The sequence below is a fragment of the Lates calcarifer genome, unplaced genomic scaffold (genome assembly GCF_001640805.2).
Source record: "Lates calcarifer isolate ASB-BC8 unplaced genomic scaffold, TLL_Latcal_v3 _unitig_5878_quiver_531, whole genome shotgun sequence".
Taxonomy (NCBI): Eukaryota; Metazoa; Chordata; class Actinopteri; family Centropomidae; genus Lates; species Lates calcarifer.
Window position 1 is genome coordinate 345,351 of NW_026117778.1, and position 27,127 is coordinate 372,477.

The 27,127-nt window shown below is 40.0% G+C and overlaps 1 protein-coding gene across 2 annotated transcripts; it reads left to right on the top strand.

Annotated features, from left to right (window-relative positions):
• The first annotated feature begins 1,606 nt into the window (after positions 1-1,606).
• arrb2a (arrestin, beta 2a) lies at positions 1,607-26,097 on the top strand. 2 transcript variants are annotated; one of them, XM_018667214.2, is made up of 16 exons: positions 1,607-1,837; positions 10,364-10,394; positions 10,815-10,875; positions 11,264-11,308; positions 12,195-12,292; positions 12,716-12,814; positions 15,602-15,661; positions 16,521-16,588; positions 17,486-17,621; positions 18,067-18,151; positions 18,274-18,346; positions 18,869-19,006; positions 19,097-19,180; positions 20,652-20,728; positions 21,141-21,195; positions 21,860-26,097. In XM_018667214.2, exons 1-16 carry the CDS (start codon positions 1,815-1,817, stop codon positions 21,948-21,950), a joined length of 1,224 nt encoding a protein of 407 aa, XP_018522730.1. In that variant the 5' UTR covers positions 1,607-1,814; the 3' UTR covers positions 21,951-26,097. The 2 variants fall into 2 exon arrangements, with proteins under 2 accessions (XP_018522730.1, XP_018522731.1); XM_018667215.2 differs by having other exon boundaries at positions 21,863-26,097.
• Positions 26,098-27,127: the final 1,030 nt, after the last annotated feature.

Consider the following 27,127-nt stretch of genomic DNA (forward strand, 5'->3'; position numbering starts at 1 on the left):
CTTGTATTTAAAGTTTAGTGTTTTTACCGAGGGTGAAGTTCTGTTTTTAAAAAAGCTGAGCTTGGATATTTATCGCCACAAACTGACCTTATATCAGCGGCTTCAGTTCACAGTATCAAATATCGTTGTTCGATTATTTTTGCTCGGTGACCTGTTTCACTTCTCTATCAGGACTTCTGTCTGGTAATTGTTGACTGCTCAGTGTTCATTGAGTGGTTTATAAAAGTGTCCAAAGCACCTTTTCAAACTGGTGTAAGTCAAGTTTGTGTTCTAATGTCTGAAGAACTTGTAGTAAAAAGTATGTGACCGCAAAGGACAGCTGCTCACTAGTTTTTAACAGACAAACAGGAGTAAACTGTGCATTTGTTGAGGATTATTTTCAGTGGCGGAAGAATCCACATTTAAGTGAATAAATGTTACAAAGTGCTTTACAACAAAAAAAACATTCAGTTCAAAGCATCAAACTAAACAAAAACACACATAATAAAACACAAAAACCTCGAGCAGCACTGAGGTCGTCGTGTTTCACAGGAAAGTAGAGGCGAGTGTCATCTGCATAGAAATGACATATCGTGAGAAAACCAATTTAAAAGCCCAATAACGCACAGAAAATAATGAAACTATTCCAGCTATGGTTAGAAAAGGAGTGACCTCTGTGGAGTGAGGTTTTCCCCAGTCAACCACGTCATTGTGTTTCATCTTAAAAATATAAAATGATGTCGCTAATTTCATGTATTTGATATTTACCAGGGACTATTTCTTGACCAGGAGCGTCGTTTGTTGTCAGCAGTTTTATATTTGTTTTGCATCTATTTTTATTTGTCTTGTGTTTGTCTGTTTTGTCTCTTTTTAATCATTTTGTGTCTCTTTATGGTCATTTTTAGTGTTTTTTTCATTTTGTGTGCTTGTGGTCATTTTATATCAACCTTTTACTAATTTTGTGGATTATTTTTTGCATTTCTTCATGGTTGTTTTGCTTCTCTTTATGGTGATTTTGCGTCTGTGGTCGTTTTGCGTTTACCTTTTACTCATTCTGTGTCTCTTTGCTGTCATATTGCATCTCTGTATGCTCATTTTTAGTCTTTTTGTGTTTGTTTTGTGAGTTTGTGTGTCTCTTTGTGGCTATTTTACATCAGCCTTTTACTAATTTTGTGGTCATTTGATTCTTTTTGTGGTTGTATTGTGTTTATATGTAGATTTTATATCACTGTACTTATTTTGCATTCTTTCATGGTCGTTTATTGTGGTTTTGTGTCTGTTACTAGATGTTTTGCATCAGTTTTTCTCTCATTTTGTGTCTGTTTATGGTCGTTTTCCATCTCAGTGTCCAGTAACTGAACTCTGAGACTCTAACATCACACATTAACTGTCCCTTTATACAGGGGGTCTGGTCCAGGGGCTTCGGACCTCTGGGGTCCCGGTCCTGGTCGTAAACCCTTCGCATGTCAGACCCAATGAGTCACTTTTCTTAACGATGAATCATCTTCTGTCTTTTTAACATTTCATGTTTCGTGTTGTCATGTTGCCGGAGACTCTGCGTTGCGCAACGTGACCTGCAGCCGCTGATACACACATATACACATACACACACGCACACGCGCACGCGCAGACACGCACAGATCCTGCCTTTGCGGAAGCCAGAGGAGCCGAGGCGGCGCTAAATTAAATTAGCATACTAACTAGTTAGCTGTGCGCCGATGTGGATGGACGGGTGAACGGAGCTGCACGAAGAAACACACGTTTTCTAAAGTCAAGACACCGCCGGTTCCGAGCTCATTTTGTTGGGATCTTCCTGCCGTCCGCCTGCCGAGGAGATGGGGGACAAGGCGGGCACCAGGTAGGACGGCTAGGCTACAGCGGCTAACAGCTAGTTAGCATCCGATCTCACGCACTTTGCTAGCGTTAGCCGAGCTGCTGCTGGCCCGGGCGGGGGAGTTTTTTCTCCGCTTGTGCTGTGGAGATTTACCCGCGTTGTGAGGGGGGGAAACCCCGACACAGAGATCAGTCACCCTTCCCCCGGTTCGTGTTTTAGCCTCCGGGACGATGACCTCGTCCGCAGGAGGCGAAGTTAGCACAGCAGGGTGGGGTTAGCTAACCGCGATACGTCTTCAGTGGACAGGACGGAGCTCCAGCCTCCGCTCAGAAATCTGTCAAATTTAGATCAGTTAGTGGTGCAGCTCTTTAACAAAACTCCCAACAACTGACCCATTATTTACACCCTCTGCTGCACACACACTACATGCAGCTGTTCTGGTTTTAATATAAAGTAGGTTTTAGTGTTGTAGACAGGAATTCCCACGGTGCTTTTCCAACAAAATACGGCCGTGGTGGGCGGTATCGACCACTGGAAACCTCCACTTTAACTCGAGATTTTAGTGAATGTAAGTGCTGTTTGGTGGATGGAGTCAAAGCCGAATTTAGCGAAAAACTTTTAGGATTCAGAGACAATGTAAAGTTGTGCTTTATATCGCTAACAACACACGGAGCGTTTAAAATTAATATATTTTCCAATGGAGTTTGGAGCGACCGCGCGTATTAGGGGCTAGCGTATTGGGTTAGCCTGCTACTATAACAAGCTATTTTCGGGTCTGTGGGCACCGCAGGCTCCTGTTCGTTAGCCGTGGTTGTATTTTCAGGTGAATGTCAGGTAAAAGCCGAGGCGAGCAGGTAAACAGAGTCAACGCCTCTGGCTCGGTTTGTTTTTGCTGAGGAAGCCGTGCGGACAAACTGGACATTAGCTGGTTTCCAGGTTTCTTTTAGCCTCAGGATGCCACTTTTTGTGTGTTTACACCTCTTTTTAATCGGGTTAGCATTTCTGTGCTTCTGCTGCCATCGTGTTTTTATCTTAATCTAGGATGAAACTAGTGATTATTCTCCTAATCGATAAGCATCTAAACACAGGAAAACGTGCTGAAAGTTGAGTGAGCATTTACATAGAAACCCTGCATTCATGTTAAATCGACTGATTAAGCTTCAGGCTGTTTTCTTGATTAATTATTTTTGCCATAACATGTAAGAAAATAATGGGAAATGCCTATTACACTTCCCCACAGCTCAAAGTGACGCCTAAGGAGAGGCCTCATTTGGTCCAACTATTGTCATTTCTCTCAAAGAAAAGCATCAAACCCTCACACATCAGAGGCACAGATGTGTTGTATAAGTGTGTAACCTAAGAACTAAACCCAGTTTTCAGTTAACTGATCAGTATCAGTGTGTTTTCAGTAGCTAAAGGTCTGAAGTCAGTTGTGATGATTACTTTAGTGATGACAGCTTCTTAAATGTGAGAATCTGAATCTTTTCGTCACATGACGGTAAACTGACTTTGGTTTCAGAGAAGTTTAACAGTCAGTTTATTTGCAGTCGTAGTTTATCGCAGCTTCGTTTCCAGCAGTGCAGTGCGTGTTTTCTCCTGCTCATCGGGTTTTTAATAAAGTGCTGACTCTCAGCTTTAATCTGAGGCTGTTTACATCCACAATCCTGAGTGTTTGCTGTACAGACAAAGAGCTTATATATGCTCACATTCCTCTTTGTTTACTCATTTCATGCACGTGTTGCTCATTGAGCTGCTTTGTTTCTTTGCTTTAAACTCTTATAAAGTATTTTAGTGATTTTCCGTCGAGTTGAAATGCATATTTAAACTTTCTCGTCTCTCGTCGCACTTCACTCCCAGTTACTTCCTGTTAGGAAACAGGTGGGAAACTGGGAGGAGAGGAAATGAGCAGGAGGAAATACAGACGTCATGTAAACAGCCAGGGCTGATATTTCTGCTGGTCCCAGAACGAACCTCTCCTGGAACATTTCGACATTATCGTACAGGAAAAACTGTGGCTTCACGCTCAGCGGCAGATCAGCTGTGGATAACAGATTATACTTTATCAACATATTGACCTGCTGCTGTCAGTGTCGACTGTTTATTCTCTCACTGATAATCACAATCTTTTAGAGCACGTTCACAACTGAAGTTACGACAAAAACTAAACCATACAGATTCAAACTGAAAACTAGCACTTGTTTTGTAGAACTCCAGTCCCATCCTGAACCTCAGGACTCGGACTCGAGCATTGACTCTGAAGTGGAAGAAGTAGACTCAGACTTTTTTTGTTTCTTTTTTGTCATAATGTGGCATAAAATATCTACAGCTGTGTTAATACAGACGTGTTAAAACTGTACCAAAACTTTTCACACAAGATGAACCCGTCAGAGCTGCTCCACTCTGTTTACTGGACACAAACTTCCAGCCAAGTAAAATGCAAATACATTGATAGTTTCAGTTTGTGTTTGGGAGTTGGTTGATTCGATGACGTGCTGTAAAACGTCGTCGTTACAGACGAGTCGATGGGGCTTCATTGGACGTTTGTTGTGTTTTTTCAGGTGGTTGAACAGGTTAGTTGTGTTGCTTTGTGGTGCAGACACAGGTTTCATGCAGTCTTTGCATATGATTTGCTCTTTGTTTAACATCACTCAGCCCAAATCTGAAACTCTCCCAAACAACAGACGATTAGTTTTAGATCTTCACCCTCTGCTTCTGATGTTTGTGTTTCATGTTGTAGAATAAAACCAGCTCAGAACATTCAGACTTATTTCTGGCATCAACAGAAAACTCTTTGACTTCAGGACAAAGGAACCAGAAGTACTAAAACACAGACTTATCTCCAGGTTTTAGACTCGTCCCTGGAGTAGCAACAATAAAACCAGGTATTAGCTGCTGCAGGTTTATAATGTAACAGGTGATTATTCAGTGTTCAGACCAGTCTGATGGCTTCTGCTGCAGAGACACTGTATGTTTGACTTTGTCATTATGTCGGTGAGTTAAATGTCACCAGGACTGGACAGGAAGGATGGGCTAAACTACCAAAATAAAACCCCATATTGTGAGGAAGTGGGATTTTCCTTTAACCCCGGACAGGACTGCTGTTGTTTGGGATTCAGTTTCCATTTTTTTCTGCTCTTGTTTCCATTTGAAGCTGAAGAGAAGAATCAGAGGTTTGACTGTTTAAACTGATAATGACGCCACTTAAAGGCAGACGGCCCGTAAACACAAAGTGACAAGTGTTTGTGGGCGGCAGCTCGACAAGCCGAGTGTGAGGAGTGTGTGTTTGTGCAGAGGAAGTGTGGTGAGGAACCAGTCCAGCGAACATGAGGAAGTGCCGTCGATGACAACTCCGACTCGAGCGTCACACAGTCGAGTGTGAAGTCCGCTCTGGTTTTTCTCTTTGGCTAATGTGTAGCTGCGTTCGAGGCCAAGCTGCCGCTGTTGAAACACCTGAATCAGCATGAAACTGCCTCTGCTGAAGTGTCTCTGAGCAACGAACTCTGACCCAGAGGAAAGGCTGTTCCCTCTCTGGACGTTTCCTGCTGTCTGATCTTTGCACATGTAATATACAGTTATTTAGATGACATGCTCTGATATACGTGGACGGAATAATAACAGCAGCACAAACTGCTGCCTCCAGAACGAACATTAGGCTCAATTTACTCCTCTTTCAGCATTACAACCTTCATGAAGGAGGATGTTTATTATATGTAAATGTTATTATTATATGTTAGCGTAGCTTTTTTCTCCATCAGGAGGTTTTTACTTGGAGCTGTATTATCTACACAGGTTTCCTCTGTTAAGATGATACTGAATATAGTAGTTTAACGGACAGGACGTGGAGAGCAGCTGTTTGCTCTGGTTCCTGAAGATCGAGACGTCTGATGACTAAAATCCTTCATCTGGTTTAAGATTAGAATTTCTTTAAAAAATTGACGGTGACTTGTAACAGAAAGTAGCAGACTGAAAATGTAAAATGAAAAGTCTCATTCACTGTTGTTTCATGTCTTCTCCAGCTGCATTGTGGGAAATGAAGGATCCGGTGTTTTTGGATTTTGACCTATACGAGGCGCTAACAGTCGGGGCTTCAGTTTGGACCTCTCCTGTTTTAATATGTCTCTCGTGAGTCCTTCAGCTTCATGTTAGCGGTATACTAAATCCCTGGAGTTGTCCTTTAACCATTAGAGGAAATAATTGATTGATTTAACAAAGGCAGCAACTAATCAATGAGTCATTTAGTCTGTAAAAGGTTCATCTATAAAACATGGCCATGAGCTTCCCTGAGTCCAAGGTGACGTCTTGTTTTTTTCTGACCAGCACCCAAAGAAAAAAAGAAAAAGTTCATAGAGGATAGAAAAAAACAGTAAATTTGAACATTTGGAACCAAGTTTTTGGTATTTCTACTTTAAAAAGTGACTTTTATCAATAATCAAATATCAGTTTCATATTATGATTTTATTATTATTTTGATAATTAGTCGATTGTTTCCACTGGTTCCTCGTAAATGTGAGAAAATGCTGCCAGTTGTTGGTTTGATGAGTTTTTAGTTAGTCGGACACAATGAGACGTTTGAGGACAGCAGTGGTTGGTTCTCACTGTTCTGTTATGTTTTGTAAACAAAACAGTTAAGAGACTTATTGAGAAAATAATCAGATTAATTGGAAGTGAAAACAGTTATTAGTTGCAGACATAAAAGATCCAAAATATTTGTTTGTCCTTCAAGTTCCTCAAACCTCCAACCACTGGAACATTTTTTTAAACCACTTTTATAATGGGACAGTAAATGTCACCACACTGTTTAAATCAACTGAATAAAGGAATGAAAGAAAGAATAATGGATTAACTCGTAGGAAAACAACTCCCCACCACATAAACCAAACAGATCACCAGTCATTACCAACACCCGAGTTAAAATTATCCCCTCATTTACAAAACACTCCGATCTTGTCGAGGCATGAAGTCGCAGCATCGCTTCGTGTTCAGGTGACGCAGTCTGCTGTCACAGGAGGACGACGGTTTCCTCAGTCTGCCTGTTTTCCTGAGCTGCCGTCCCAGCAGACCTTCCTGCTGCAGGTGGATCGGCCGCCACTCGGCGTCCCGCCGCCGTCGCCACAGCAGTGTGCGACACGTTAATCCGGCAGCTGGAGAGTTTAGGAAGCAGCCAGCCGAGCATTAAAGCGTGTTTACGTGCAGACGGCTGTTTTCTTGCAGGGCCTTATTCCCACGGCAGCCAGTTCAACCTCACATCACACTCACGTTGGGGAGGAGGGTGAGGACCGGGGAGGAGGGGGGAGTCAGGCTCTGCTGCTGTTTGCACAGAGATAAACATCTGACGGAGGAGTTAGGGATTCAAAACACGGCGTCACGTCTCTGCACAGACTGTTTGGACCAGTTTGAATCATCTCAGAGCTGAGTACTTTGACTGTTGGACTGTCTGAGGACGTCACCCTGAGCTTTTCAACTATTTTAGAAAAAAAACAAATCATTGATTCATCAAAAATAACCTGTAGATGAATCAATAATGAAAGTAATTATCAGTTAACGTTCTTATCTGCAACAAACAGCGTTGTAGTTGAGTTGCTAGAACCTTGAGTCCAAGTTGAGTCTCGAGTCCCCAGTGTTCGAGTCTGAATCTGCTTTAACTTAATAAAGGTCGATCAGTATCTTGTTCAAAATTATTACAGCCTGTTCCTGGATTCTTGTCCTACAACAGTGTCCCCCAGAGCTGAACTGATAAGTTTTAATTGTTTGGTCTGCAGATAGAAAATGAATTAGATAATCGTACATTTTCCAAGCACAGTACAAATCATTCTGTAGTTACAGCTTCTCCAGTCGGAGGGTTTGCAGCTTTCTCTTGTTTTGAATCATGAAATCTGAATATTTACTGTTGGTCGGACAAAAACAAGACATTTGATGCTTTGGGCTTTAGAAACAATTAATTAATTGACTTTTTTTTTTTTTTTTTTACAGTTTTCTTACGATAAATCAAGAAACTAATCGGCAGAGTAATTGTTAATGAAAATAAGAAGTTGCAGCCTCACGCCTTGGTTCAGGCCTGAGTAGATTTCTGGTTCATGCTGTGCTGACATTTTAATTTGCAGTCAGAGCTGAACTGATAAGTTGATTAATTGTTTAGTCTGTTGACAGAAAACTAGTTGTTGATTATCAACTCTCCACTGTGAGGATTTGTTTTTGTTTGTTTACCACAACTTTCAGTGTGTTTTTGTATTTTTCTGAGCTGTAGCTGCAGCTTTAAATAAGCTTTCAGTACCAAAAGTCGGACCCACAGAAACTTGTAAATCAGTTTTAATTTGTGCTTTGAAGTGGAAGTGATCTAAATATAACCGTGGTGTGGAAAGGATCAGCGGCTCTGACAGGAAGCTGGAGCTGCTGCTCTGTTGTAAACTGTTTACTCGCTGCTAAAACAGTGAAAAGGCAGCAGCTCGGTTCGCAGGCCGGCGCCTCCGTCAGATGTTTGACTTTCTCCTGAGCACCTCAGGTGACCGCTTCGCCTTCAAACCAGAGATATGAGGAGGCAAAACCGCTGCGTTTGTCACTTCCTGTTTGTGTGTTGTGGGCGTCAGTTGTTGGAGGAAGTGACCAGGACGGCGTGCTTGACACCCAACGCGTGTGGTATGACTTAAAAGGCTCTATGGTGTGAAAGCTGCACCGAGACTGCCTGAAAAGGAGGGTCCTGGTCTGGTTCCAAGTGGACTGAAACCAAGTATAAGAATATGTGATTGCAGAAGATGTGTTTTAAAACCTGAACTGGATTGAATCCATGTGCTTCAGAAGCCAATTTTGAGAGGTCTACACCTGCAGAATATTTACATATTTTAAATGTTTTTGAAGTGGAAAGAAAAGTCTAGAATACAAAAATATTCAGTTGTGACGATAAAAACAACAAATCTTTATATGTTAGAGGCTGGAACCAGAGAATTAATGACATTTTTGCTCAACAGATGACAATCGATTATCAAAATAGTTGCTGGTTTAATTTTCTGATAACTGACTTATCGTTGCAGCTTCATCAGCTCTGTCATCTGTGAGGTTCAACGACTATGAAACCGAGACCAGAACTGTGATACAAACAACCATGATTATCATCTTCCTGCTGCGTGCATCACATGACCATTTTGGTCCAGTCACAATCCAGTGATAACACCTGTGGTAAAGGTTAGGGTAGTTTAATAGAATGGTGCAGAAATTAGTCATAAAACCAAGAGGTGAGTTAGCATGTTAGCATGTTAGCTCTTCCTGTTGTCAGTGTGTTTCTGGTTAAATGTCTGAAATAAGGTCTGTGGTTTTAACACAAGCTCAAGACATTTTCAGGTTTTATTCTCCGAACATAAAATGGGTCAGTAAATCCCCCACTCCTGATGTTTGAAGCTTTTACGTGTCTTAAAAAAGGCGGTTGCTAACGAGTGTCTAAATGAGACTACAGAGGTTGTCGGGGACGTTAACATGAAAACCCATCTACTCACCAGTCCACCTTTACAGCCTCGTTGTGTTTCTACTCACGCTCTTTCAAACTCTCACTAACTTTCTAAGAAGAAAGGCTTTTGTAGAAGAGCTCAGAGCTAAATGAAATGACCAGTTGGAAGCTTAGTGGTGGAGACGTTGACGTCATGTGACCGTGGTGTAGTTGGTTTATAGCCTAACATTAGCTTCTTACTTCAAACATCAGAACAGTGGTGTTCATCTGTGAAGATGATCTGATCAACTAAACCTGAAGGATCAGAATCTTTAGCTGCTCACTGTTTATTTTCTGTGGAGGAACCAGGCTGATGCTGACTTCAGGTTGGACAGAAACACATCAGGAGTGTGTTACCTCAAACCAAACAATGTTCGGATACAAGTATTAATGGAAGAGGTTTTGAAGGGCTGTAAAAGAAAAAAAAGTTTGTAAATTTAAACCTGAAGTGAGTTGATGAGAACGACTGTTGGACTGTGTTACTCTCAGTGGAACATTCATCAGCTGCAAGGCTGAATTATTAAAAACCGTGGTTGTGGTGTCTGAGTCAGAGCTGTACTGTGGGGTCACAACATGAGTTCATCAGATCAGATATGATACAACTCGCTGAACATATTTATTCATATTTAAATTCATTTTCACGATTCTCTCGTGAATGTGAGCGAAGGTTTAGTCACCTGAAAAGGTTTGTGGGTCCAGGACTGATCATAACCCTCCACCTGTCCCCATTAAGACTCTGTGGTGACATCCCATAATAACCCAGGTCATATAGATGTAGAGTTTGTTTTTTTTTTTCTTTCAAACCACTTCCCTCCTCAGTTTCCTGCTGTGAAATGAAATAAACAGTGGCCTTGTTTCACACAGAGATGTTTCCTCAGATTATTTTGACAAAATATTTTCACCCATGCAAAAAGAGATTCACAATCAACTTTCTGCAGGTTTTCACTCCTCGTGTTTTTCATTTTACTGACAAAAAATTCAACCTCCCCACACCCAAAAACAGAAGAGACTAACATGAGTGTCTCTGTCTTTATTTCCTTCTCTCCTCCTCCTCTTCCTCTTTCCAAACTTCTCAGAGTTTTCAAGAAGTCGAGCCCCAACTGTAAGGTCAGTCAGTCAAGATGTTGAAATAAAGATTAAAAAAACTGACCAGAGGAGAAAGACGTCCTCAGATCTTTAAAGCAACATCATGTAACTGGTTCACTGTCATCTGAACACCTCTAACTGAGTCATAGTCAGCGGCTCAAGAGTAACACTGAACTGTCGATCAGTTAAAAAGACTTAGAAGTCATTAAAAACCAGCGTTCATCTCTGATATCCAGCCAGGAAATTAGCGCAAAGATCAAGAGTTAGAAACAGAGTTTGAATCGATTGCAGCCCCTCCCTGCAGGGGGCGCTGCCGCTCAGTGAAGTTGCATTATGTTGCTTTAAATAAAAGAGGCTGTAAATGGCATTTATATCCATGTGATTTGCACTTGATTGGAAGTTTTATTCATGACAGAACTAACTGGAGACTAACCTGTGCAGGTGACAGTTTACCTGGGAAAGAGAGACTTTGTGGATCACCTGGACCATGTGGATCCAGTAGGTGAGTCGGCACATCTGGAGGTTTATTAATATTTTATGAAGAGGTTTTTATTGACGGAATCTCGCAAAGGTTATTGAACAACTTTTTTTGTCTTTTCAAGGACTCAAAAACTTAAATTGTCATAGTTATTGACTCAAAAATACATTTCACTTATTTAGGAAATGCTGCAGCATTTATGCATGAACACTGCAGGAATGTGGTCATATAAGTTTAAAGTGTCAGCCCTCTACAAAAACCAGGTGTGTGAAAGAACCTGAGCAGGTAAAACTCACATCAGGAGAGTTTCTGGTTGAACAGTCAGCTCTGTCAGAAACAGTTGAGTGGACAAACTGTGGACGTAGTTTTTGTGATGATGCAGCGGTTTGTCTTCCTTCCCTCCTGCTGACAGACGGAGTGATCCTCGTCGACCCCGAGTATCTAAAGGACAGGAAAGGTAAGACCACTTCCTCTGGAAAAACAAAACAAGCCTGTGGTCAGTTATCAGCTCTTTAGAAACACAGTGGCCTCAGCAGAACTTTTTGAATTAGAAAAACATGTTTCCACTTTGGTATTATAGAACATTGACTGATAAAATGTCAGTTTTGTCTTTTTAAAAGGAAATCTAGAACACAGTAAAGTGAAGGGGTCTCAATACTTTCTATGCCTTAAGTATCCACATTTAAAGCCTGAAGTAGTCTATATTAATAATAATAATAAGTCTAACCAGTTTTAATTGATGGTGCTTTTATAAAATATATTTGACTGTGTGTTTGATTTAGTTGAGGTAAATTTAAACTTCTGTCAGTTCAGAGTCAAGCTGCAATGATTAGATGATTAATTGATTAGTAAATCAAATGAATATTAATGTTTTAATATTTGTTGTTTCCAGCTTTAAACTGATAAACAAATCAGTTTGGACTGTGTGAAGTTATAACAGGTCATTTTTAATCAGCAGATTCATTAGTAATGAAAGTTATTAGTTGTTGCCCTGAATCACAGTGTTTTACATGAGGTTAAAACACTCAACTCAAAATCAAACAGTAAAATAAAATCAATAACGAGATCAATAGAAAATGGCAAAATAAAATACACAGGGATTAAAAAAAATAAAAGTAACAGATCAGAGATACAGTTCCAGGTAAATGCTCTTGCTTGCTCTTGGTGGGATTTGTTGGGTCTCTCTCTGTAAATACCTATTTTAAAGAGTACGGTCTAGACCTGCTCTATATGAAAAGTGCCTTGAGATGACTGTTGTTGTGATATGGCGCTATATAAATAAAATTGAATTGAATTGAATTGAATTGAAATGACTCACCTGGTCCTCTTCTTCCTCCCTGCAGTCTTCGTCACGCTGACCTGTGCGTTTCGATATGGACGTGAGGACCTGGACGTGCTGGGTCTGTCCTTCAGGAAGGATCTCTACATCTCCACCTTCCAGGTTAGAGCTCCACCTCAAACCTGCGGCTGCACCTGAGCAGAAAAACCTGTTTTCACCTGACGACGCTGTCCAACAGTGGTGGAAAGTAACCGAGTACATTTACTCAAGTTCTGATCTGCTGGAAATGGCTTTTAAAACATGACAAATGTTTTTTGGGGATTTTTAAAATAGCTGCTGATTAATCTACTAAATGTTGCAGCTCTGTAACGGAGTAATTTTTGTGTGGTATTAGTACTTTTACTTGAGTAAATGAGCTGAATATTTCTTCCACCACTGCTGTTCAGTCAGTATTATGACATGTCAAACACCTTTTGATCTCCTGAGTTTACAGGTCTGGTAAAACTGACTGAAGTTTGGTTCCTCTGAAGTGAAACCTGTGACATTAAATGTCAGATGTAGTCACATCCCCCCTCTCTCCATCAGGCCTTCCCTCCGGTGCCTGAGGAGCGGAAACCAAACAGCCGGCTGCAGGAGAGGCTTCTGAAGAAACTTGGCCAGCATGCACACCCCTTCTACTTCACTGTGAGTCACCGCTGCTGTCGTGGTTTCTCTTCCAGGAAACACTTGAACGAACTCAGCTCAGCTTCACCTGTGTTTTGTCCACGGGAACCAGGCTGAACAGTCAGTCCTGGTCCCCAAGAACAAAGTTCATAATCTGGGTAGAACGTCGGAGGTTTCCAGCCTCAGTCGCACAGTAAACAGGCCTGGATGACTCTATATATTTGGAGCAGTGGGAACCTGTCCTGTGATGTTTATTGATTATAGTCTGATTCTAAAAAGACAGATGAAGAGCAACGACATGACAAGAGAAAGCTCGTAGATTAAGAGAGTTTGAAAGTGATTACTTTCTATAGCAAGGCTCCAACTAGAGTTTATCTTCATTATTGATTAATCTGCTGTTCGTTTTGTCAAAGTGAAAATAGTCAAAGGTGTCAGCAATAATTTACCAATAATCTCCCAAATCCCAGATGAGCTATTTAATTTGCTTGTTTTTACCGCACAAAGGACGGCATTGCTTCAGATGGTAGAAAAGATGAGTGGTGTTACCTGTGTTTGTGGGAACCTGCTGTTTATGGTGCAGCTACTCTGCTTCTTGTTGGACTTTAAACAGCCAAAATATCTCCACACCACCAAATGGTCTGACCCTTCTTTTCAACAAAGGGTTTGTAGGGTCTGTTCCAGCCACATGATTGGTTTGGTGCAGCGTTATTCTAATTATCACTGGCTTTTCGTGTTGTCAGTCAAAACATGGATGGACTGAGTTCTATCAACGTCGCATCGTCTATGTCTTATATTTCTAATGAGGAATTGTTATCTCGTGATAAGTATCGTTATCGTTTTATCGCCCAGCCCCACCTCAGGTGTAAACACAAGAGGCACTTTTTAGTTCCTGGTTCCATCGTTCTATTAGCTTTTTCTTTGAAAGGCTTTTCCACCAGAAGTTCTAAGAACTTTAAATTTCCCAACAACTAATGAATGAACTGAATTCCTCAAATGGTTTCCTGTTCCTAAAGCAGGAACAGATGTTTTATCATTTTTAGAGATATAGAATTTTTAGTTCCTGGTTTCATGGAAGCTTTTTCATTTAAAGGCCTTTCCACCAAAAAGTTCCAGGAACTAAGTATTTTATAAAATATCTCCCCATGGCTTGATTTAAACCCTGGTTTCTTCACCTGAAGCAAACAGTCCTGTCCCTTTCTTCCTCTTTGTGTCTGTTTTGCATCCATTCAAACTCCAGATAACCAGATATGACTTGTTGTTTCTTCCTCATGTGTTTTAAATCTGCATCTGAAGCTGTGGACTATGAAGAGGAATTTGTACGAGGGACTTTTATGTGTCTATTTTGGTTCCTGGAACTCTTTGGTTGTTGACTGATGTATGATGAGGATGTGTTCACTGTCTATGGAGTGTAGCTCCTATAAACGTTTATGAAGCTGAGGAGAAAATGGCTGCAGCATGTTGAGCTGTGGAGTCTCTGTCTTCGCTCTGACCTGGTTTTCCGGTGCTGGTAAACTTGTGCTGCAGATTAGAGCAGTTTGCAGCTGATCTCATTAAAGTCGTGATCACACTTCTTGCTGAACGAATTAACGCCGTGATGCTGTTGGCTCGACCTCGCAGTTGCAGGTTTCGGTCCCTCTGGACGTGCAGCAGCAGAAAGATTTGCCGTTAATGGATGAGGAGAATTAGTGAAGCTCTGCAGGTGTCTTGATAAATCTGCGTCATCAGGGTTTAATCTCTGTAATCTGAGGCAGTTTATTCTTAATCAACACAACTATAAATGTCAGTTTACCAGGTCAGTGAAACCAAACGCTCAGGGTTTACTGCATCCATTAAGTTTATCCCCACACTTCTGGGACTTTCTCTAAGTTTTTATTACCCTGGTCTTATTGCTCAGGGCTGCCACTAACAATTATTTTCATTATCGATCAACCTGCCAGTTGTTTTCTTGATTAATCGGTTAAGTCTTCAATATCATTTATTTTGTCCGAAAACCAAAGATTTTCATTTTGCAAAGACATAAAACAGAGAAAAGCAGAAAATAGAATTCTTTGCCATTTTTACATGAAAAAAATATTAATCGATTATCAAAATAGTTGCCAATTCCTTATCAATGAATCCACTAATCGTTGCAGCTCCATTATTTCAAACATCAGTTGAAATGCTTCAGGTAACAGGGTGTTTCAGATCGGTTATGCTACCTTCAAGTTGCCAAATAGATCAATTATTGATTCTTTTCAAAGAGAATTTTTTTTTCTTTTCTGCTGCTGAAATCCAGTTTTTTAAAATTAAATATCTGTTTGTTCTGATGTGATAAACTTTAGTTGATCATATCTCATCTCTCCTGGTTCCAAAACCCCTTTTACTTCATCACTATATTTCACTGCAGACCAGTGACTGTAAATAAAGATGGCCGACACATCTCCACTTCCTCCCACTGCAGGGAAAATGAAGCTAAAGTTTCCGAGAACAAACATCAGCATGATGAGATTGATCTAAAATGACAGAGATCATGTTGTACTTTGACAGTCGTGGAGGGAGGCTGGGTTTATGACCTGTTCTGCAGCCGGCCACCAGAGGGCAATCAAGATGTTTTGGCTTCACTTTGAGGAGCTGTCGTGTCGTCCATCTTTATGTACACTCGTAGACACTGCAGATCAAGTTTCAGCTTTAATATTTAGTTATTTTACCAAACGACTGGTGGCTGCCAGGTGTTTCAGGGTAAAGAAGCTTTGCGAACACTGCCCTCCAGTGGCCAGATGTGGAACTGCTAACTGATGTGTTTGTTTTTTTCTTTCTTTGCTAATTCAGATTCCTCAGAACCTCCCTTGTTCAGTCACTTTACAGCCTGGCCCAGAGGACACTGGGAAGGTAACACACACTCAAATGATTCTGTATTCTCTCAAATTAAAACACTGAAATACAAGAAACAAACTGAAGTTTTTTCTCAGTTCTGTGACATTTGTTGTTTCTGGTTCTTTGTTCGGTATCAAATAATTCTAGACTTTTTAAAACTCTTTCCAGAAATAGTAAGTAGCCCAACTTGAATAGAAATATGTTTCTAAGTGATTAAGTTTAATGATTAACTTGTGTTAGTTCAAAGTCACTTCAACAACACACCCTGTTAGTTTTTAAGGAGTAACTGGTTCAACACTTGTTTTAAAGTCTAACATGTCAAACCCTGCCTGTTTTTCTTGGCTGTTACATACAAAAGTCTTTATCCTGATTGGTTCTTGGAGCCTGTTATAAATGTGTAAAAGGTAGGAATAAACGTCCAGCTCAGACAGATGTATGATATTTTACGTTCAGGATCAACGAGCCGTTTTCCTCTGTTGCTTAAAAGGTTTATTTTCTCCAGAACTTGTAGTTTTTGATAAGATCATTGTTGTCAAGCGTTCTCAAAACATCTCTCCTGACACGAATTCCTAGTTTCCATCTTCTGTTAACTCCTAACAGGTTAAGACAACTCTGAATATCAGCAGAGGATAAGAAATTTGATAAAACTCTAACTCTTTGTCCAAATAACAACCAAGAGTTCTGGCCCGTTAGGGCCAACGTCTCTGTGCAGTGCTGAGCTCTGAAAAACCGCACCTGAACGTTAAACACGACTCTGTTTCAGCAGAACAAGTCGAACATCAGCAGGTTTAAATATAAGAATGATTTAACTCTGAGCAGCTGGGATCAGTCTGTGAGGTCTGAGCGTTCAACCGGTCGTCTCCTCTGTTTTCAGGCCTGCGGCGTCGACTTTGAGATCAGAGCTTTCTGTGCCAAGTCGATAGAAGAGAAGATTCACAAGAGGTGAGTTCAGACCTGCTCGATGGTTTGAAGTGGATCCACTGAGGGTCAGAGACTAGTTCAATATGAACAGCTCTAAATCTATGAAGTGAAGGGGGTTTAAAATGTGTCAGAACTTCAGAAGGCTGTGGACAGGGCTGCTGTTTGTCTTTCACATATATGACAAAAAAATGAATATCTTCAGGTTTTAGTTCAACAGACAAAAGCTGAAGACATCACAGTGGCCTTTTTGTCTCTGTTTTTTACTTTTACATTTCCTAAACTAAACGATTGTGAAACAAGATCAATCGACAGCGAAAATCAGCCTCGATTTATTCTGCAAATTATGTTTTTAATTAATCATTTCCTCTACAAAATGTCAGAAAATGTCTGAAAAAAGACTTTTTCTCTGAATCAACATCTTGAAATATCTTGTTTTTTTGTCAGATATTCACTGACTGCAGATCTTCATGTTGGAGAAGCTGGAACCAAAGGACAAACTATAGTTTTGCTTAAAATAATGACTTAAGCAGTAAATTGTTAAAAATTATTTTTCTGGCGATCAACTAATCGACAATAGTTTGAAAGAGCGCAAGTAGAAACAGACCTTATTTCAGACATTTAACCAAAAACTTTGGGATGAGAGAACAGGAAGTGCTAACATGCTAACATGCTAACTTACTTCCTGGTTTGTAGTTAAAATCTTTATAATCCACTGGTTATTTTCTCTATGAACAGTTAAACATTTTCTGTCTGTCAAACATCCACACCTGTCACCTGCCCCGACCGTCAGTCCAAACCCCTAAAACACTCGTCGTCATCTCGTCTTAACGTCACTTTACACTTTACAGTGACGTTAAGACGAGATGACGACGAAGCAGGAAGTGGGTTGACGTCTTCATTCTCTCTCTGTCTGAGCAGGAACTCTGTGCGTCTGGTGATCAGGAAGGTTCAGTACGCTCCGGAGAAACCTGGTCCTCAGCCGATGGTGGAGACGACCCGCAGCTTCCTGATGTCTGACAGATCCCTGCACCTGGAGGCCTCTCTGGACAAGGAGGTACACGCAAAGACACACACATAAGGACTACATGAGTACAGTTTACAGCTTTTACTTCAGTTGACTGTTTACATTTTCTGCTACCTTATAGTTTAATTATTAGGCAAACATTCTGCTTTTTTCTCCACTATATTTATCTGACAGCTGGAGTCACTTTTCAAACTTAGACTCTGAAAATGAAGCACAACACACAATGAAGTACTTTTACTGTCAAACTACAGGAAGTACTTTTACTGTCAAACTACAGGAAGTACTTTTTCTGTTCTACTTTAACAGGAAGGAGTATTTTTACACTGCTTAACTGGTACTTTAACTAAAATAAAGGCTCTGAGTACTTCATTAAAATATTTGTCTGTTTTAATGAGCACATTTTCCTAATAAGTTACTTTACTGTGATAAATGTCATCTTTTCCTGTGTTGTGTGTGTGTGTTGTGTTGTGTGTAGCTGTATTATCACGGAGAGCCCATCAGCGTCAACGTTCACGTCACCAACAACTCCACCAAGACCGTGAAGAGAGTCAAGATTTCCGGTACGTCTCAGGGAGATGGAAATTAAAATCTGTGAAATACATTTGGATGTGGAAAGTGTCTTCACAGCAAACACTGATTTAATTTTTTGTTTGTATTAAGTTGAATGTGTCTCTCTCTGCAGTGCGTCAGTATGCAGACATCTGTCTGTTCAGTACTGCCCAGTATAAATGTCCAGTGGCCCAGCTCGAGGCAGAGTAAGTCCCAGTTAAACCTCTCACTGTTCCCAGTAACAAACACCTGATTGTTGGGTGAAGCTCTGATTATTTCTCACTGAGATTAAAAACAAAGGCAAAATAAATCTTTAACTACAAACAGGAAAAAATAAAACCTTAAACCTTAAACTAAGTTATTTACATCTGAACGTCCCGAACATTTCTTTGCTGATTAACTTAAAAGATGTTGTTACACATGAAACAATTCTTTTTTTGCTGTTGTTTTAAATATATTATTTAATAATTATTCTAATTGTCATATTTTTAGGATCTGCTAAACCAGATAAACTGTTTCACAGTGGTTTCAAATGAGATTTAATTTGGTTAAAACCAGAGATAAACTGGATTAAACTGGTTTTAAGGCTGAATAAACCAGAGATAAACAGTAGTCCTAGTCTTAAAATACCAGCCAGCTCTTTAGTTTGAACTGATCAGAGGTCAGTTGGTGGAGTGGGCAGAGTTAACCTGAACAGTTTGATTGACAGCAGTGTGTCGTCTCCATAGTGACCAGGTGTCGTCCAGCTCCACCTTCTGTAAGGTGTACACTCTGACCCCGACGCTCGACAAGAACAGAGAGAAGAGAGGACTCGCTCTGGACGGAAAACTCAAACATGAAGACACCAACCTGGCCTCCTCCACCATGTAAGACACTCACACACTCACACGCTCACACACATACAGGTGTGTGCAGGTACTGTCATGTGACCACGGCGCTGTTGTTGTGTGTTTCAGTGTGAAGGACGTCACCAACAAAGAGGTTCTGGGGATCCTGGTCTCCTACAGAGTCAAAGTGAAGCTGGTGGTCTCACGCGGAGGGTAACACACACACACACACACACTACACACTACACCACTCTGATGACATCACTTCCTGTCCTCTCAGCCTCAGTGTTTGCTGAGCTGCACTGTGATCTGTTCTGTTTTTAAAAAGCTGCTGGAGATGGAGCCAGTTTTAACGTCTTTATATCAGAGTTTCACTAATCAATGAAAACCAAACAGATTCTTTTCATGATTGATTAATTTTCACATTATTTTCTCTGTTAATCTTTTTATTGATCGACTGATTGGTTTATAAACTTGAGCTAACAGAGCGAAGTCATCGCAGAGCGACACCTTCACATTGTTCTGTGGAAATGTCAGACAAACAAAAAAAGAACGAAAACATTAAATTAATAAAAAAGGAAAAAGCAGCAGAGACTGTGAAGTGAAAGACAGGAGGGAGAGGAAATATTTAGAGTTCAGTTGATCTGATCCTGATCCGGACTCGTCGGTGCAGCTCAGCCTCACGTTTCCTGCTTCATCCTCAGAACTTGGAGCTTTTTGCTGTAGTTGCTCGTCACTGTAGTTTGTTGTGATCGTGTTGCCTCCTGCTTTTCATTTCATCTCTGTGTTTTTGGCTTCATGTGCGGCTCCTCCTCCTCCCTCCCCCCTCTGTGTGTCCTCCTCCCTCCCCCCCTCCTCCCTCTGTGTGTCCTCCTCCCTCCTCCTCCTCCCCCCTGCAGGCTGCTGAGAGCCATGGAGAGGTAAATGTGACTGACGACCTGTGTTTTCATTTAGTCTGATCTGATGTCCACAGCAAACATGAAACATGGAAACACAGTCTGGTTTAATGAAAAACAATCTGATGTAAACATTTTAAAACTGCTTTAAATTAAATGATTAACTGGTTTAAGAACAAGAGGTACATGATGTGAAAGTGGTTTAAACTACAGGCTGTAGTTTAGATTAATTTAAAAACAAAAGATAAAAGGTTTTAAACAGTTTTTAAAAATAGTTTTAACAAGAGATACACTGGATCAAAGCATTTTAATTTAAAAGACTAGTTAAAATAGAGTTTAAACTAACAACATGTAAGCTGGATCAAAGTGGGTTTAAACTAGTTAAATGTGGTTTTAACTGGATTAAAATAAGACATTAAGTTCTTTAAACTAAAGGTACGCTATGTTAAAGTGAATTGAAGCTTGAAGCTTTACTTTGCTTTAAATTAAATTTAAACTAAAGTTTGTGTAAACTGATTTTAAACCAGAGAGAAAACACTTTAAAGTGACTGAAAATAAAAAACCTGGTTCAAACAGCTCTTGTTTTTAGTATATTTGATCATATTTTAGCAAGAAGCTTCTGTGTTTTCTGTTTTAATTTGCTGTCGATAAAAACATCCTCCATGTTTACCTGTTGTTTACCTGTTGTGTTTTCATAAACATCATTAAACTAAACATCATCGACGTGTTGATGAATCAGAACGTGGACTGAGCGGCATTGACGTGACGTCGGGTTTGTTGTTTTTCAGGGACGTGTCGGTGGAGCTGCCCTTCATCTTAATGCATCCTAAACCTGTGGAGCCGCCGGTGTCCCGCCCACAGTCAGGTGAGTCCACACGCATCATCTCAGGTAACAACCAGGAAGCACTCATCCACTCATTTACACAAACAGAAGATAAATGAATCAAACTGTCACCTGTCAGAGGAGGAGCTCTTTGTTAAAACCAGTAGAGGTTAATCAGGTAGATATCTGGCAGTTGATATTATTAATCAATTCTCAAAACAGCTGCAGGTTAATTTTCTTCCAATCAACTAATCAATTGATCAACTGTTGGTTTCAGCTGTTTATCTAATCTGACTCCACTCACACACTGTCTGTATCAGTTCTTATGTAACTCTCTGGCCTTTTCCATCCTTGTCCTTTCTTTATCATACATTGAATTACCATGGAGACAAGAGGCAGTTTCCATGGAAACAGCAGTGTGACATGCTAATGTGTGTATGTGTGTGTGTTACAGCTGTGCCAGAGATGGACCCCCCCATCGACACCAATTTGATAGAATTCGACACAAAGTGAGTATCAGGCCTCGTGGAAGAGGAAGAAAATCCAAACTTTATTAAACACGTTTTAATTATTTATTATTTATATGTTTGGACGCGTAGTGAAACTCACATAGTGAACACGGTTCTAGACGGGCAAAGTGTTGGTGCTGCTTGATTCTTTTGGCTGTCGAAACTTGCAGGACTGGTTTGAGATTACATTAGTCAACGGCTCCAAACCAGCCCTTGGTGGAAAAGGGGGTACTGTAGCCTTGGCTTTTGGTAATCCTATCTCCAGGTCCTGACATAAATGGTTCTTGGTTCTAGACCAGCAAAGTGCTGGTGCCGCGCTCTGGGACCAAGACCCGACTCATAGGTTTTCAAAGCTTGCAGAACTGGTTTGAGGTTAGTCACCACCATTAGTCATCCAGGGTACCATGGGCTTGGGTCTTGTTGGTCTTGATAATCCTGCCTCCAGCTCCTGACGTTAAGTGGTTCTTGGTCTAAACCAGAAGTGTTGGTGCCACTTTCTGGGGCCGAGAGCCGGTTATTGATGGAAGAAGGGTACATGAGGTAAACCTCAAACCTTGTTGTCTTAACGAGCAAATGGGTTCTTTGGGATTTACCAGAAACCCATGAGTCAGGATTGTTAGTATATGTGGTTTAAACTCTCTTTAAATTTTCTTTCTTCTCCCAGCAGCATCTCCCAGGACGATGACTTCGTCTTTGAGGACTTTGCTCGCCTGCGACTCAAAGGCGTCGTGGATGACAAGGACGAGGACTGCTAGGAGCTCGCCATAAGCTCATACGCTTGCTTCAAAACCACCACACACACATATAAATACACACAAACACACACACACTCTTCATGTTACATTCCCCAGTGGAGGGGATGGATGAGGGCATGTTTTGGACGGAGGCCTCACAGGGGCTCGGTGGTGTTCTTCCTCTCTTGCTTCAGCCATTCGTCACGCCGCTGCCATTTCTCACCGCCGTCTTCTTCATCTGTCTTCTCCGTTCCCCCATTTTTTTTCTTCTTTTTTTGTTGAAGGTTGAGAAACTGTAAATGTTAACCAGCTGCAGGACAGATGTTGACGGTCTGGATCGAAATCTCTGCTGTTCCTTTGTTTGTAGTCAGGGACGTTCAGGTGTGGGGGGTGGGACTTGGTCCCAGGTGTAAAGGGAAGGATTGAACCGCCAAAAAAGAACGAAAAGACACGTAGGAAGCCGAAGAGTTGCAGGAGCAGCAGCGTTCATCCTCTTTTACTTTGTTTTGTTTGCCGTTTGCTGCGGCGACGATCACCGTCTTGTACAAATAGGATATATATTTGAAATATAGAAAAAAATAATCTACGAGCAGTCGAGATCCGTGTTCAGTGGTGATCGCCGTTTTTCTTCGAGTAAATACTGTAGATGCTTTTTACATCATGGCTGCAAAGGGAGGAAACACACAGAAACACAAACACACACAGACACACACTCACAGCAGTCTTACACAAGCGACTGAAGTTCGATTTCACCAGCATCCACTCTCCCGCTCTCGTCACGCTCTGAACTTGAACCCCACCCTCCCCTCACTCCCTCACCTCCTCACCCCCTCACCTCCGCCCCGTCCATTCTGTAAAACGTTTTTCACGTTGTCACGTTCTGTCGGCTGCACGTTTTTCTTTTGTTTTTGATTCCCACAAACCATTCCAGCGTTGACGGAGTCGTTTCCTTTTCATTTAAAACACTTTCAGAAGTTAAAGAAGTAGTTTGGTGTCGTTTGTATTTTTCTTACTGTCGGCAAATTTTCGGCAAAAGATCAAAACTAAAAATTAGATATGAACTCTAGATAGTCTCCAGCTTCCCTCCTCTGTGGCTCTCATCTCCAAACCCATTAATTCCTACTTAAGATATACATTTTTTAAAACCTCTCTCAAATATACATTTTTATTTTTAACCTTGACCTGCAGGTGAGTTTACCAGGGTCCGAGTTATGACACAACTTCTAAACAAAGCCTCACCGACTCAGGCTGATGTATAAGCCAGGAGAATTTGTCAGACTTAATATGTAATATCTATTTAATTCATTTGGCATGGTCGTTTTTATCAAGGAGGAAATACAGAATATATTGAGTATTTTGAGATCTCAAGAGTTAAATCAGAATATTTTGGGGGGAAAAAAGCATCATTTCATGGACAAAAATCCTAAATTTTACAAGAAAAACTTGAAATGTTTACACAAGAAGGCCTGAATTTTCCCCACTGGTTCCCCTTGAAAATGTAATACTTTAAAAGAAACAATGGTTTAATGTCAAACTAGACTTGCAGGCAGGTATATCAGGGTCTGTTACTGCCATCTAGTGGCTTTTCTGATTAATACAACTTGTTAAATTCTTTAACATGAAGTATGTTTGTTCGTATTCCAATACTGGATAATGCAAAACAAGACCTGGATAAAATTGTTTGCAGAAGTAGAGTTTTGAAAATCCCAGGTGTCTGACAGTAAGAAAAAATAAAACATCATTAGACTTCTCTTTACATTTCACTTTTTCTTGTTGCACCAGGTTTGAAGATGTTTTTAAATCAGGTTTCTGATGTTTCTCAGGCTCGTTTAGCTGCACATTTACAGCAGACATCAGTCAAAGACATTAACTTATTTGGGTAAATTGAGGTTTGACTGAGATATTTGACCTTCGTCTGGTATAAACTGGTCTGGGTATGTACAGTTCTCTGTCGATCAGCACTCCTTCAGTTGTTAAAGTGCTTTAAAATTGATGTTAAACTCGTCTTGAGTTTGGAGCTGAGCAGTAAAATTTTGTTGAAACAGTCTGTGACTCGGTCCCGCCTGGTTTAAACCATCAAACTGTCATTGTTGGCTCATTAGAGGGAAACATTGGAGGTTTTTTCTGTTTGGGTTATTAACATCATCTGTGTTTAAAATCCAAACCAAATATGAAAAATGAAAATTAAGGTTCATTTCTGAGGGATCAGGCTTGTAACTTAGTAACCACTGTAAACTGCTTTGTGCCTTCTAGATCTCACTGTTGCCAATATGTTTTAAATGCCACTCCCTCTTTCCATTAAAAAAAACAGAATTTGCAGCGTTTTCAATGACAAACTAAGACGCAATTTGTCATTTGTTTGTTACTTTGGCCATAAATTACAGAAAATACTGTAAGTAGTAGAAAAAAGCCAATTATTGTTATTGCTGGGTGATAAATCAGAGTTATACTGTAAGTCAAGTTGTATTTTGGACATAAAGTGATTCGGACTTGTGTCAAAATGACTTAAAAAGCAGGATAATAAACTGTATTTTAAAGAAAAACATAGACCTGCACAAGAGCATCTGATTTTACATTACTTAATAATACAAATACATTTCTCTGGTAAAATTACAATATGAATTTTCTCTCAAAATTGTTGCTCAGTTGTTGTAATATTGTGACTTAATTCTTGAAATATACGTAACTCTTGTAATATTCTTTTTTTCCTCTTCAAATAACTTGTTCTTTAAATATTAAGCTTTAATTAATTATATTTACATTATATTTCACTTGTGTAACTATGATTTCATCACAGCCTTTTTCCCATTCATTTTAACGAGTAATTTGACTTTTTTCCTTATTAAAATAACTTTATTCTCTTAACAACACTCAAAATCTTTTGAGAAATTGCTGATATTTTATTTCCCTAAATTTCTATCGTAAGAATATCTCCTTTAAGGTTGATGCCATGTGACAAATTATTGTACAAATGTAAAAATTACCAAATATTAAAATGCTGCCATGAAGAACTCATTAGCCAATGAAAACTGTAAATGAGACGGGATTAAAACAAACCAAAATGGCTCCAGTGTTTCCCTCCACATGAACCTCCTGCCTCTTTTTCTCCCGAACCATCGTCCATTTTTAAATTTTTTATTTTCTTCATTAAAACTCAGACATGATGTGAAGGACTTCAGCAGCTCGGGTATTATTATTATTATCCTCTATTAGATTTCTTCTGTGTTCATTCTTTAAAAAAAAACAGGCGGCTGAGAGATGTTCGGAGGTTGTGGCTTTCCAACATTTGTGCGTCGCCATCGAATCTGTCTCTTTAACAAGTTTTTGTGTTTTTACCCCCCCCCCCCAAGAAAAAAACAAAAACCTGCACAGATCAACATTTCGGATGACACAGGAGCACTGCACTTTCATCAGACAAACAAACCCAGAGAACTGCAGACATTTTTGTTTAGGTTTTTTTTTTTTTTTTTTTTCTTATTTCACGAAACAAAAATGAAGAATGTTGATTTTTTTTTTATGCTTGGCCATTTTTTTGTTCTTTTTTTGACAAGTTTCGAGGCTCAGCAGGTCGTCGACTTGCATCACACAAACCAACAAACTTAGATTTTTTTTAAATCTAAAAACTGCCAAATTCCCTCCTTCCCTCCCTCCTTCGCTCAGTCAATCAGTCAGTCAGTCATTGAAGCTGCGACCCAGAAGGGAAGAAGAAGAAACCGACACAGAGCATGTTTTAAATTTTTGATTACATTTTTTTTTCTCCAAGCAGTGCTGTGAATCGTACGAGCTGTGATTCTGTCCTTATTTTGTCGTGCATATGTGGGGTAACTTTGCTAAGTGTTAAAATATTTTGACAAGTGCCACGCCCCGGCCTGTGCGATGCTTACCATAATGTCTATAAAACAGGAGGTGATTTCTGCTGGTGGGACGAACACCAGAAAAGATAGAATTACAATTATTACGCTTCTGATTATTATTATTATTATTATTATTATGGTGACTATTATTATTATTATTATTATTATTATTATTATTACTTCTACTGTATCATCATTTGCGACCATGATTATTCTCATAATCATTTAAGAGTCTATTGTTTTGCCATGTATTTTTTATTTTGAGATTTTTATTTTAGTTTTGTTTTTATTATTAAAGGTAAAATGAACTAACAGATACTGCTGTTTGGTGGTGATTGTGCACTTAATTAGTGACTGTTATTGTTTCCTGAATTACTGAACTGAAGTTGGTATTGATGACGTAATTCTGTAGTCCAGTCCTGAAGTTAGCATCAGCCTGGTTCCTCCACAAAAAGCCAATGGGATTTTTTCATAGTGTTTTGGATTATTCCAGAAAATAAACTGTGAGCAGCTAAAGTTTCTGATCCTTCAGGTTTAGTTGATCAGATCATCTTCACAGATGAACACCACTGTTCTGATGTTTGAAGTAAGAAGCTAATGTTAGGCTGTAAACCAACTACACCACGGTCACATGACGTCAACGTCTCCACCACTAAGCTTCTAACTGGTCATTTCATTTAGCTCCTCAGTCTTTAGTCTTTAATTCTTACTCCTGTTCAGTCTTCAATTTGAATTAACAACTTCCGCTGACTGACCAAAGGCGAAATGGGCGGGGCAGACTCATCCAACCAATCAGCGTTTTGTGCGCTGATGTGTGTTGTCATTTTAAGTATGTGAGTTACTGTTGACTGAGTAGAGCAGAGCAGTAGAGAAACACAGTTAGAGAAACAAGTGAAAATACAGAGTAAAACCAATGCTTGAGTCGTCGCTTCGTTGCTTTGTTTTGTGAGAACCATGAGAAACTTCATTAATTCATTACTGAAGTCTCGATGTTAAAATGAGCTTTGGAGCAGTTTGTCGAACACGACTGAAGCTGGACGCTGAGAGCACCTGTGGTGCTAAGGTAGGGCTAACGATCTATTCAATAGTTCACCATAGAAAACAACATTAATTCTACAAATAAAATGGAGTGAGTTGTTCATAAGTGTTAATTTTAACTGTTTAATTATTGATCATTTTTCTTTGTATGTTTCTCTTTGAGTTCCTCCAGGTGTCACCATTTCATCCATGATGTCGTCAACGATCACAGAGACATGATCCATGTGATTGGAAAGATATTGGTGAGGATGACGGAGACATTGTCCACAATCAAAGACATTGTCCATGATGTGCAAGAGTCCATAG